The sequence below is a fragment of the Bufo gargarizans genome, chromosome 9 (assembly GCF_014858855.1).
Source record: "Bufo gargarizans isolate SCDJY-AF-19 chromosome 9, ASM1485885v1, whole genome shotgun sequence".
In the NCBI taxonomy this organism is placed as follows: domain Eukaryota; kingdom Metazoa; phylum Chordata; class Amphibia; order Anura; family Bufonidae; genus Bufo; species Bufo gargarizans.
Genome location: NC_058088.1, coordinates 76391410 through 76404339, shown reverse-complemented (window position 1 = coordinate 76404339; position 12930 = coordinate 76391410). Strand labels below are relative to the sequence as shown.

Genomic DNA, 12930 nt, shown 5'->3' with positions numbered 1-12930 from the left:
CAAGAAACAAGTAATGGTTATGGCCGGCAAGCAATATGGAGCCTAAACCAGGATGCGATAACACTGCGGTCTGTATTACCAGTAGTAATCATTTTAAGCGCTATGTAGGGGGCAATTTTATTATTGCCCCTTTCTCTGTACAGCTTTGTGATTCTCTAGTAGTGGGCTCTGAATCTTTTGATCCCTTATCCTACTCATCCTAATAGAGATCTATTAGGGTGAATGGGATTCTGACACACTTCCTGATGAGCTGTGCCTTGCCTCACAGATGCCACCATCACTGTTAAATGCGCCATCTGAGGGGTTAATTGACCAGTTTCGGCGTGATGGCTGATAATGGTCATTGCGGTCGGTTGTTTGCTGTATTATACAGCTAGCAAACCACAACACCCCGCTCCATACAATTCCCTGCTCATAATGCGCGCCATGTTCTCTGATAGCGACTGATACTAGGCTGTGCAATAGCGCAGCTTAGTATCGAAAAAACTCCAGCCCTAGTATATCAAACCAGGTATCAAAGTATTGAAAAAATATCGAGAACTCATCCAGACCTAGTCCAAAACACTTCCTGCTTGTCCAGCCCTGCTCTTGGATTGTCCGGCACCGTTCACGCGCACAGTGTTGACCAATCTGAGGGCAGAAGGAAGTATCTTGGACTAGAAATGCACAGTGTACACCAGGTAGTCTGAGAAGTGCTGCAGCCATCATGGATGGCAAAAAAAAGAGCTTAGAAATTGGTCGATCTGCAGCTGAAAAGGAGGCCACCAGGTAAGTGTTCTGTAATTCCTAGGTTAATGTGATTTTTTTTCTTGAAACAGACGGTCACTTTTAAAAGGCTATGGGCAACATTGCATAGATTTTTTCCACTATCTGATTTAAAATCATTATTTCCATGTCAGAGGTGTCCACAGCCTTTAAAAAGGCTGAGAGGAGAACTTTTGGAGGTACAGGTATTTATCTTTTTGAGGGAATAAAAAGCAATCAATCTGTAATTCCCTAGTTTGTTAAAAAAGGTTGCGAGGGACCACAGCGTTCCCCCATGTCACGACATCTAAAGCAGACCTGCAATGTAAGGACCCCAACAAATAAGTCCTCAGGTCTCACCTTCCAGGACCCCTGTGAGAGTGATATAGGGGAAAGACATATTGGGGTTTACTGCAGTAAAGTGATAACCTTATGTAACATGGAAGGAGGACAATCAGAAACCAGGAGATTAATATACAAATTTCTTACAGACTACTTGAAGCTGACCGGCTAGTTTAATGTTGAATACCGGATGTTCACTTAAGCTCAGTAAACACATTGAAAAGTTGAGGATCAGGCACGCCTTGTCTGTTGATGAGGATCAGGCGGGCTGGGCCGGGCAAGAATGGCACTAAACAAACCGCATCACGCTGCACAAATATTGATCGTCTTCCAATGATGTGAAGCAGCCTCGAGCAACACATAGATCAAGCTGTCAAGGATCCTTACACACCAGTAACAAACAAGAACGGTGGATTACATGAAACCATACGAATCCATATAATTCCAGAGGGTTCATTAAAGGGGTTTTCCAAGATGCCATACTGTGTAAGGCTTGGTGAGCCGAGAGAAAGCTGTGGTTGATCGTCGGGGAGTCTCGGACCCCCACCAGAAAGAAAGATACATCAGATAATATTTCTAGGAAAACCCATTTAAGGCCTTTTCTCAGGATAGGTCATTGGTATCTGATCAGCAGGGGTCACCGGTGTCGGACCCCCACCGATCAGATGCTGATGACCTATCCAGAGGAGCTGGAGAAGCTTTTGGAGAAGGCACCAGTGCTCCTGTGAGTGCCACGGCCTTTTCCCGGCTCACCAAGCACAGCGTTGTACATAGTATGGTGGCTGTGCTTGGTATCGCGCTCAGCCCCATTAACTTCTATGGGGTTGAGTTAGGGGTGCAGCGAAATGAAAATTCTGGTCCGAAACCGAAACTTCAGGATGCCCTTGACCGAAAACCGAAACCCCTTGTCACTCTCATTTTACACCCCCCCTTGTCACTCTCATTTTACACCCCCCCCTTGTCACTCTCATTTTACACCCCCCCCCTTGTCACTCTCATTTTACACCCCCCCCCTTGTCACTCTCATTTTACACCCCCCCCTTGTCACTCTCATTTTACACCCCCCCCTTGTCACTCTCATTTTACACCCCCCCCTTGTCACTCTCATTTTACACCCCCCCCTTGTCACTCTCATTTTACACCCCCCCTTGTCACTCTCATTTTACACCCCCCCCTTGTCACTCTCATTTTACACCCCCCCTTGTCACTCTCATTTTACACCCCCCCCTTGTCACTCTCATTTTACACCCCCCCTTGTCACTCTCATTTTACACCCCCCCCTTGTCACTCTCATTTTACACCCCCCCCTTGTCACTCATTTTACACCCCCCCCCTTGTCACTCTCATTTTACACCCCCCCTTGTCACTCTCATTTTACACCCCCCCTTGTCACTCATTTTACACCCCCCCCCTTGTCACTCATTTTACACCCCCCCCCTTGTCACTCTCATTTTACACCCCCCCCTTGTCACTCTCATTTTACACCCCCCCCCCTTGTCACTCTCATTTTACACCCCCCCCCCCTTGTCACTCTCATTTTACACCCCCCCCCCTTGTCACTCTCATTTTACACCCCCCCCCTTGTCACTCTCATTTTACACCCCCCCCTTGTCACTCTCATTTTACACCCCCCCCCCCTTGTCACTCTCATTTTACACCCCCCCCCCTTGTCACTCTCATTTTACACCCCCCCCTTGTCACTCTCATTTTACACACCCCCTTGTCACTCTCATTTTACACACCCCCTTGTCACTCTCATTTTACACACCCCCTTGTCACTCTCATTTTACACACCCCCCTCCCCCTCCCTTGTCACCTCTAGTGTAGCCTGTGTAGCGTGGCCGAGCTCTGTTCGGTCCGCGGTACAGGAGCTTTTGTTTCTTGTACCCGGCCGGACTGAAAGGAAGTGCACACTAAGTGAGCACTTCCTGTCAGTCCGGCCGGGTACAGGAAACAAAAGCTCATGTACCGCGGACCGAACAGAGCTCGGCCACGCTACACTAACAACAGCAGTAGCACAGAGCAGACACAGCAGGCTGCGCAGCACTGAGCCGGAGATTCTTTAGAGCGGCAAGCGTTTAGGAGGCACAGCATGAGGGGCGCCGCCGGCCGGCCGGCCAACCGAACGTATATAACCAACCATATTTTCTGCCGATATGTACCAATATCGGCCGAAATGGATTAGGTCCATTTTCGGCCGCCGGAATTTTGGTGCACCCCTAGGTTGAGCTGCTCCCAAGTCACAAGAGCAATGAACGAGTCGTCACTTGCCTAGGAAAAGCCATGAGAAGGCACCAGTGACTTCTCAATCAGCTAATAGGTAGGGGTCCCACCGTCAGCCAGGTGTTTACCCATAGCTATGTATGTCAGTGCCACTATGACGTTATTTGCTATTGCTGTCAATAATTCAAGAGTTTAAAAGGGGGAAAAGAACAAAAAAATTAAATCAAGAGTATCAAAAGATATTAAAAAAGGAGTCCTATGAGACATCCGAGTGTGATATACCAATTTTAAGGCCAATTGGAGCATATTTGATTCAGACACAAATATAATTTTTTGTAAAATTCGACTAATTGGACACAAAACGAATTTCAAGAAATTGTCTCATCTCTAGAACATGGTTCCCCATTGCCGTTTCTTCGAAATGCAGAACCTCAATGAAGAGTTTAAATGGAGCAGTGGTCAAGCATGTGTGGTGCCCCTCTACCCAAAGAAACCAACAGGAACAGCCGGCTACAACACTCCGCTACTTCCGTCAGCCCTCCACACAATGATCGGGAGCAGCAGGGTGTATGATTGAACGCAGCTTCATTCAAACCGCTGCTCACTTCAATTACATCAAGAGGAGGGTGGGGGGATTCAGGAACCTCACTGTAATTATAATGGGAATATCAAGCAATCAGATATTTCTGTCCTATAATGTGGATTGGTGACAAACATCCATTGTGGTAAAGCACCTTTAAAAGGGGATGACTGGTTTAGAAAACCCACTACCGAGTTACTAAATGGTCCACCATCTATTTGTCCGTGAGTGGCTATAAGGTGTATCTCTTCCTCAGGAAGACCTCTCACATCCATTCATTACACTGACGCCCCACCACCAATAGAAATGGTGTAATACTTCCTTTTTCCTGCGGAGGAGCTGCAGGAAAACTTAACACTTGTTGCCATGTTCCCCCACATTATTATCTTATGACCTTTCTAAGAAAAAGAGAGCTATGTGCTAGAGCTATAGCTCCTGCCAACTTTACTGGCTTCTGACCAGAGATTGGACCAGACGGTGTACCTTGTGCACAATGTTGCAAAGTGTAGATGCTATGGGCCCATAAGGACTCCTTCATTTTATACTAAGACACACAAAAGATGGTGCAAAAAAGACATTCGGAATGCTCAAGTTGCAAGGCATATTATGCTGGTGCTCTTCTGTAGAATTATTGCTTCTGGGATGAAGAAAAAAAGCATGCCTCACGGGACACCACATGGTGTACATAAAGGGCCACAAAAGGGACTCTATAGGTCCTCAAAGAACTGCCATACAGGGTCTGTGTATCTGCATAAGCTGTAAGGGTCTCATACACCACCTTCAATGGTTGATGGCCAAATGCTTGTTGACAGCCATCTCTCCCGAATGCCCCATACATGTGTTTCAATGCCAAGGGAAAGCTTCATGGGAGAATAAAAGGATTGGGCACTGAAATTCAACATGCCTGATTTTATATATATATATATATATATATATATATATATATATATATATATATATATATATTCCTTCAAAGAACTCCACAGCATTTTCTTAATATCTATATTCATTATACTGTCCTACAAGACGGAATTTTCAACAATACCAAAAAAGTTAAAGAATGCAAGGACCATGAAATCATCTGGAGTTACTGGCGCCCTCAGGATAAAACAAATTTTTAGCTTCTGTTGTCATTTTCATGAAAAAAAAAAAAAAGATTAAGCAGCAAAATTTGGTTCAAAGACAGCAACAAGCTGACCATCAGACGTCAATGTGGAGCCTGTTCAACCGTAAAATACAAAGCACAGACACCAGTGAGGCTACACAGCAGGCAAACACAGCACAACTAATACAAGCAAAGAACACAGGCTGGAAAACCTGAAAAAAAACGTCTTCACGGCAGAAGGAAAAGACAACCTGCAGGACGAGCATCAAGATCTCCAAATGTACAAGAGGGGTAAAAACCCCTCGTAATCCTGGGATCTGTTTACCCCATTTCAGATGATTTCATCTGCTTGGTAAATGTTCTGCAGTAATTTCTGCATCAGATGAGAGATTTTGATACTCAATATACAAAAAAAATAATTTAACACGAGGCACATAGTGAACAAAACAGGCAAGAGGCCAACCACTGGACACCGTACATATCTTACCCTTGTATCGGGCCTCTTGTAGACCTGTTAAAATGCACAACAGTGTCAAAACAAAGTCAAATTCAGCCGGATCTTTCTATAAAAAGTCACATTGTTAGTACACTACATGGGTGGGTTTTCTTTTTCAGAGAAACTTTCATTTATTTAGGCTATTTTCACATCTGCGTTGTGCTGTCCGGTCCTGCTGAACAAACCGGAACAGGGTGCAGCAAATGGATTCTGTTATGGTTTGTGGTGTTCCCATGCCGGACACAAAACCGCTGCTAACATCTTTTTTGTGCACGTCATGGGATACCGATCAAGACGGATCCGGCATGAAACACAATGTAAGTCAATGCTGCCGGATCCGTTCTTCAGGACACGAAAAAAAAAAAAAACGGTCCACAAGATGCGGTCCACAATGCACTGGCACCGGCCGTGTGAATCCCGGATTGCAGCGGGAACCCATTAACTTGAACGATCTTGTGAATGAGCCCTTAACAATGGTTTACATAAGCAGTTCACCGGATCTGTGGAGTCAATCCTATTATTGGAAAACCCCCTAATAATGAGGTCTGAGATGCAACACATACAATATTTTGGTGGGCTCCACTATATTCACACTCACCCTATAATCTCGAGAAACATTTTCGGGGGGCACTGAACCGGAAATCTGACTGGATATTGTGGCTGCAATCAGCTGCTTGCACCATTCAACGTGTGATCCAGTAGGACTGCAAGAAAGAAGACAGACACATGTAATAGGCCACGATTTCACAAAGTCACGGGTTATTATTCCGCAGCACCCCCGCTCCCCGACACCAAGACAGAAGAACCAGTAAGGGTGAGAGGAAACAAAATGTCCCATCAGGCGCTCTCTTATTTATAGTGAAAATAGCACTGCAGTCTATTCTTGCCACCAAAAATAACCAAAAAGCTCAAGAGAAACCCAAGACGCACATGTGAACAGAGCCCGAGATATGGCCGAACATCAGAGTATATTATCCAGTTATTCTCCGCTCTCAAGAGAGATCCTCTGGTCAGAGAGTGGTTACACAGAGCGTCTCTCAAACTTGAGGACCTGTCCTGTATTAAACAGACAGTCGTTAGATTTGTATAAGCACTGTGTAATGCTTCATTTCCAATGTGGTGGCGCTGGAGGGAAAATTTACTTACTACTCGGTTTTTCCACAGGTAATAGCTTTGAAACCCAGTAGCAGGCTGGACATATACCCTACAGGGAAATTTCCAGGTGGGCTGATGTTCGGGGGGTGGGGGGCTTGGGGGTGGCAAGTTTGAAGGGGTCCTCATAACAGCTGCCCGAGGCCTCCTAACAGCCGCTGGTAGGAAACATCTGATGATCTCAGCATTAATTAATGCTGGGAGCATCAGGTACTCATGCACCTGGCTGGTGGCCGCAGGTCCTCCTCCTGAATTCAACTGTGTTACCATCCTTGGTATGGTGATAGGGCAGTTTATCATACTGCACTGTGGTATTTGGTTCTGCTGGGGGGATATTTTGTGCTGCACAATGGTACTGCTAGCCCCTCCTACTTCTGTTGTCCCTGCCTGCTTATAGCTTGAATTGCCCCGCCTTCTATCAATTTGGACTCTCCTACAACATGGGGCCACTTTTACGATCAGCCCCTGTTGCGATCAGCTAATTGTCAAGGGATTGCCCAAAGCGGAGAACTTCTTTAACAGCTTCTGGCACATGGTCCATGCCATTAGCATGTTCATTTACGTGGGGAGGGCTGGAAGGGGGTTAGATAGGATCAGTATCTGAGATGAAGCCTGCACTTCTGAGACTTGGTTGCACTGAAGGCATCTACTACGCTTGCGTCAGATTTTCATGGATTTACTCATCTGGACTGCTGACGCTATTCACCATGGATCCCACTATTTTTTGTTGTTTTTTCTTGTCAAAGTAAAAAAGTTTCAGTCCAACACCTCCATGCAGGTCAGAGGGTGGCCAGAAGGTAGTGGTGGAGGACTTGGATGGGACTAGTCAAGAACATGAACCTCTGAAATATTTTGGCCTTGGGATATTCTGTCCAAAACTAAAATTCAATTTTAACAGAAACTAAAGTAAAAGACCTAAATCCCACGACCTTTCCATTAATCTCCGCCATTTTCTGATCAATATGGCACCATAGAACATTTTCCGTGTGTGGGTTAGAGAAGCTCTTGCCAACCCTGCTTAGTCTGGAAGGACTCGAGCTGTAAGGATTAATGGAAAAACTATCAGTGCGACTCATGAAGAAGACTTTAAGTCTCCAGTCTTAAAATGGGGTTTGGACAAGTGAATGTTGGAGAAACTTTCCTTGTCAGAAGTAATCAGGATGGTCCCAGGAAAGAGGGGAAAGAAATAGCTCATATTCGGATTAGTCCATCGCTCAATAAATATGACCTTTACAGGAAAGAAGAGGAGAAATTAAACTGGAAAAGGAGAGATCCAAGTAGGAATGAACTCATGGGCACTGAAGACCTCAGATGTTAAAGGTTATATCCACCTAGGGCTCAGTCAGTTCATCTGTTACCATCCTATTCCATCTGAAATTGCAAAATGTGGCAACTCCTAGGCAGACCTCTGTGATTCCATGGTAACAGACAACAAACAAGCCCCGTGTAGTCTGATCCCATAGTCATACATACATCAAGACCAACTTCTTTTGGTACTACTTGGTACTACAGCTCAGTCTCATTGACTTGAATGGGGCCGAGCTAGGCCATGTGACTGATCTACAGGGATGTTACTGGCCTAGGAAGAGACGCCAGTGCTCAAGGCCTCCTCTAACAGCTGATCGGTGGGGGTCCTGGGTGTCACATCTCCGTAGATGTGATACTGATAATTAGGCCGCGGCACTCCTCTTCAGCGATTACCCATTGCGCTGTCTCCAGTGTTGCAGTAGTGCAGTGTAATTACACTTGAACAGGAGAAGAAGCTGTAATTACACTGCACCACCGCTATAAAGTAGACAACAGGTAAACACTAAAGGGGACGGTGCTCACACAAGCAGCACAGCCGATCGGCGGAGGTGCAAGGTGTCGGACCACCACCAATTTGATACTGATGCACAAGGAGTCATTTCTGACGGTTGAGTGCATGAGCCCTTTTGCTATGTTTTTTTTTTTTTTTTTTTACACTTTCCCATAGACCAGGGGTGCACAACCTGTAGCAGGAGCGGGACGGGTCCCCGGCTGTAAGAGACAGCGGAGGAGCCGAGGAGAAGGCAGAAGCAGTGTGTATCAGCGCTTCTGCCTTCTCCTCACACAGTTGAACGGCGTGCTGTGCAGTTAAGACCCGGCAATCGCCTGGTGTCAGGGGCAGAGGACTGCAGAGCCTCGCTAGCTCTGTCTTGTACAAAGCCCTGCCAGGAGGCTGGTTTTCACTTTAACTGAGGCTCCTTTGGATGCTCCAGTTACAGTGGAAGTAGTGCAAAAAAAAAAAAAAAGTATGTGTCCCCAAAGGTCTTTTATGGACCTTTTGGGGACAAATAATGTGGCATATATATATATATATTAAAAGTTAAAGGGGCGACATACCCAGTTCATGCTCTGATGCTCTCCTTTGCCCTGCGCTAGATCGCTTTAGTGCTGCCCTAGCCAGTAAAACGGCTGCCCTAGCTGCCAAAGCCCGCCCATCAGTGCCGGTGACGTCACCAGGCTTCCTGGCAGCCCTATGGAGAACCCGGTACTCCCGGTAAAAAAGTACAAAAAAAAGGGAAACAAAAGTTCAAAAAGAAAATAAAAATTAAGGTCAGTGTCCCACTGGGGTCTTTTAAAGACCTCTTGGGGACACAGAGCTGCAAAACTATATTTAAAATAAATAAAAAATTAAAATTTTAGCAAAAAGATGTAAAATAAATAAATTAAATACAAGTAAAAGAAAACTATAAAAAGGAAAAAATGCAAAATAAAAAAGTCAGTGTCCCCCAAAGGTCTTTTTGTAGCAGAAAATTATATATATTTATATATGTGTAAAAAGAAAAAAAAGAATAAATAGTAAAATACATAAAAGAAGAAAAAAAACGGCCACACCAACCAAAACTATTACAATTAGGGGTGGGCGATATGGCCTAAAATCTATATTGCGATATAATTTTAAGCATGTGCGATATGCGATATATATTGCGATATATTGTTTTCTATATTGGGGGGGGTGTTTAAATTTTATTTATTTTTTACTTTTTATTTATTAACTATTGGCCTCCTTAAGGGCTAGAACCCTTGTCATATTCACCCTAATAGAGCTCTATTAGGGTGAATAGGACTTTACACTCTCCCTGCTGCCCTGTGCATAGTGCACACAACAGCAGGGAGCTGACCATGGCGCCAGCCTCTCATGTGCTCCCCCAGCCTCTCATGTGCTCCCCCAGCCTCTGATCTGCCCCCCCCCCAGCCTCTGATCTGCCCCCCCCCAGCCTCTGATCTGCCCCCCCCCAGCCTCTGATCTGCCCCCCCCAGCCTCTGATCTGCCCCTCCCCAGCCTCTGATCTGCCCCTCCCCAGCCTCTGATCTGCCCCTCCCCAGCCTCTGATCTGCCCCTCCCCAGCCTCTGATCTGCCCCTCCCCAGCCTCTGATCTGCCCCCCCCAGCCTCTGATCTGCCCCCCCCAGCCTCTGATCTGCCCCCCCCCAGCCTCTGATCTGCCCCCCCAGCCTCTGATCTGCCCCCCTTCCCCAGCCTCTGATCTTCTCCCCAGCCTCTGATCTGCCCCCCCAGCCTCTGATCTGCCCCCCCCCAGCCTCTGATCTGCCCCCCCCAGCCTCTGATCTGCCCCCCCCAGCCTCTGATCTGCCCCCCCCAGCCTATGATCTGCTCCCCCAGCCTCTGATCTGCCCCCCTTCCCCAGCCTATGATCTGCTCCCCCAGCCTCTGATCTTCTCCCCAGCCTCTGATCTGCCCCCCTTCCCCAGCCTCTGATCTTCTCCCCAGCCTCTGATCTGCCCCCCTTCCCCAGCCTCTGATCTTCTCCCCAGCCTCTGATCTGCCCCCCTTCCCCAGCCTCTGATCTTCTCCCCAGCCTCTGATCTGCCCCCCTTCCCCAGCCTCTGATCTTCTCCCCTTCCCCAGCCTCTGATCTTCTCCCCAGCCTCTGATCTGCCCCCCTTCCCCAGCCTCTGATCTTCTCCCCAGCCTCTGATCTGCCCCCCTTCCCCAGCCTCTGATCTGCCCCCCTTCCCCAGCCTCTGATCTGCCCCCCTTCCCCAGCCTCTGATCTGCCCCCCTTCCCCAGCCTCTGATCTGCCCCCCTTCCCCAGCCTCTGATCTTCTCCCCAGCCTCTGATCTGCCCCCTTCCCCAGGCTCTGATCTTCTCCCCAGCCTCTGATCTGCCCCCCTTCCCCAGCCTCTGATCTGCCTCCCTTCCCCAACCTCTGATCTGCCCCCTCTGGTAACGCAAACCCCCCCTCCCTCGCCAGTATTAATCATTGGTGGCAGTGGCCACAGGGTCCGATCGGTTACCATGGCAGCCAGGAGTCACGCTGCTGAAGTCCTGGCTGCCATGGTATGTTAGTGAGCAGAGAGCAGCGCATTATACTCACGTGCGCTGTGGCCGCCGGTCGCTCCTTCTCATAGGTCTGTGCGGCGCATTGCTAATGCTGTAAGCATTAGCTATCCGCCGCACAGACAGAAGAAGGAGCGACCGCCGGCCACAGCGCACGTGAGTATAATGCGCTGCTCTCTGCTCACTAACATACCATGGCAGCCAGGACTTCAGCAGCGTGACTCCTGGCTGCCATGGTAACCGATCGGAGCCCCAGCATTACACTGCTGGGGCTCCGATCGGAACTGACACTGCCACCAATGATGGGGGGGGGGGGAGGGGGACCCTGAGGGATATGGCCGGCACATTCATTGGTAGTGCAGTGGCCACAGTCCCTCCCCTCCTCCTCCTCGGTCCTCATTGGTGTTCAGCGGCAGCCGCGCACAGTGGGGAGGGAGGGACTCCCTCCTCCTTCCTCCTCCCTCCGCTGTGACGGCCGGCTCAGAACATGGTGCGCGCGATCATATCGCGGTCCGGCGATATAGGCGATATGGCAAAAATCCATATCGTGGCCCAAATTCATATCGCATATCGCCTATATCGCCCACCCCTAATTACAATTATCACCCCATTCATGTGAATATACATATTGTATAATAAAACGATCCAACACATATAGGGAGCTAATTTTAGTAATTTGCATATTTAAATAATAAGCTATAGTTTAAATAAAAATGACAAAAAAAATAAACAAATTATATATATATATATATATATATATATATATATATATATATATTAAAAAGCTTTGTTTTATGTAATAAAAAGCTGTAAAAGTTATTTTGGTGCTCCAATAAAAAAAAAGTTACAAATGTTTGAAGCGGTCAACTGGAAAGGGGGATCAAAACCTTTCGCCACATAGGCTTCCTTGACAGCCAACTGAGACCAACGGGAGATGGTGGCTTTGACGGCTTGTAAACCCTTACGCAAGCCCTCAGGGACAACAAAGAGAGAGTCAGAACGACAGAATGACTCCGTTAACTGGAGATACAGCCGGAGTGCCCGAACCACATCCAGAAGGTGGAGAGACCGCTCTCTGGGATGAGAGGGGTTGGGACAGAATGAAGGCAGTACAATCTCCTCATTAATGTGGAAGGAGGAAACCACCTTGGGAAGAAAGGAGGGAACTGGGCGCAGAACAACCTTGTCCTGGTAAGAAACCAAAAAGGGAGACCAGCAAGAGAGCGCCGCCAGCTCAGAGACTCTGCGAATGGAGGTAATCGCGACTAGAAAGGCAACCTTAAAAGAGACATAAGAAAGGGAGATTTCCTTCAAGGGCTCGAAGGGAGAGGACTGAAGGGCATCTAAGAACAGATTCAAATCCCATGGTTCCACTGGAGAACGGAAGGGAGGGACCCGATGAGCCACCCCCTGAAGGAAGGTTTTCACTTGGGTGATGAGCCACCCCCTGAAGGAAGGCTTTCACGAAGCGAGTTTTCCGCACGGGTGCAATTCGTGACGTGAACGCATAGCACCCGCACTGAATCCTGACCCAATTATTTAAATGGGTCTGTGTACATGAGTGTTGTTTTTCACGCATCACTTGTGCGTTGCGTGAAAAATCGCAGCATGTTCTATATTCTGCATTTTTGACGCAACGCAGGCCCCATAGAAGTGAATGGGGCTGCGGGCAAAACGCATTGCATCCGCAAGCAAGTGCGTGTGCGATGCGTTTTTCACTGATGGTTGCTAGGAGATGTTGTTTGTAAACCTTCAGTTATTTATCATGCGTGTGAAAAACACATCAAAACGCATTGCACCCGCGCGGAAAAAACTGAACGCAATCGCTGAAAAAATTGACTGAACTTGCTAGCAGAATGGTGCGAGTTTCACTGAACGCACCCTGAACGCATCCGGAGCCAATCTGTCACGCTCGCGTGAAAGAGGCCTAAGGCTGGGTTCACACCTGAGCGTTTTACAG

The 12930-nt window shown here is 47.5% G+C and overlaps 1 protein-coding gene across 2 annotated transcripts in view; it reads right to left on the bottom strand.

Annotated features, from left to right (window-relative positions):
* The window catches only part of MTMR1 (myotubularin related protein 1), a 97569-nt gene that overhangs the window by 74086 nt on the left and 10553 nt on the right, over positions 1 to 12930 (bottom strand). Inside the window, exons 2-3 of one of the 2 annotated variants that reach the window (XM_044306048.1) lie at positions 6089 to 6194; positions 5482 to 5505 (exon numbers count right to left, since the gene is read on the bottom strand). In XM_044306048.1, the coding sequence (XP_044161983.1) occupies positions 5482 to 5505; positions 6089 to 6194 (130 nt within the window). The remainder of the gene's footprint in view (positions 1 to 5481; positions 5506 to 6088; positions 6195 to 12930) is intronic. The other variant, XM_044306050.1, reaches the window with a different exon arrangement.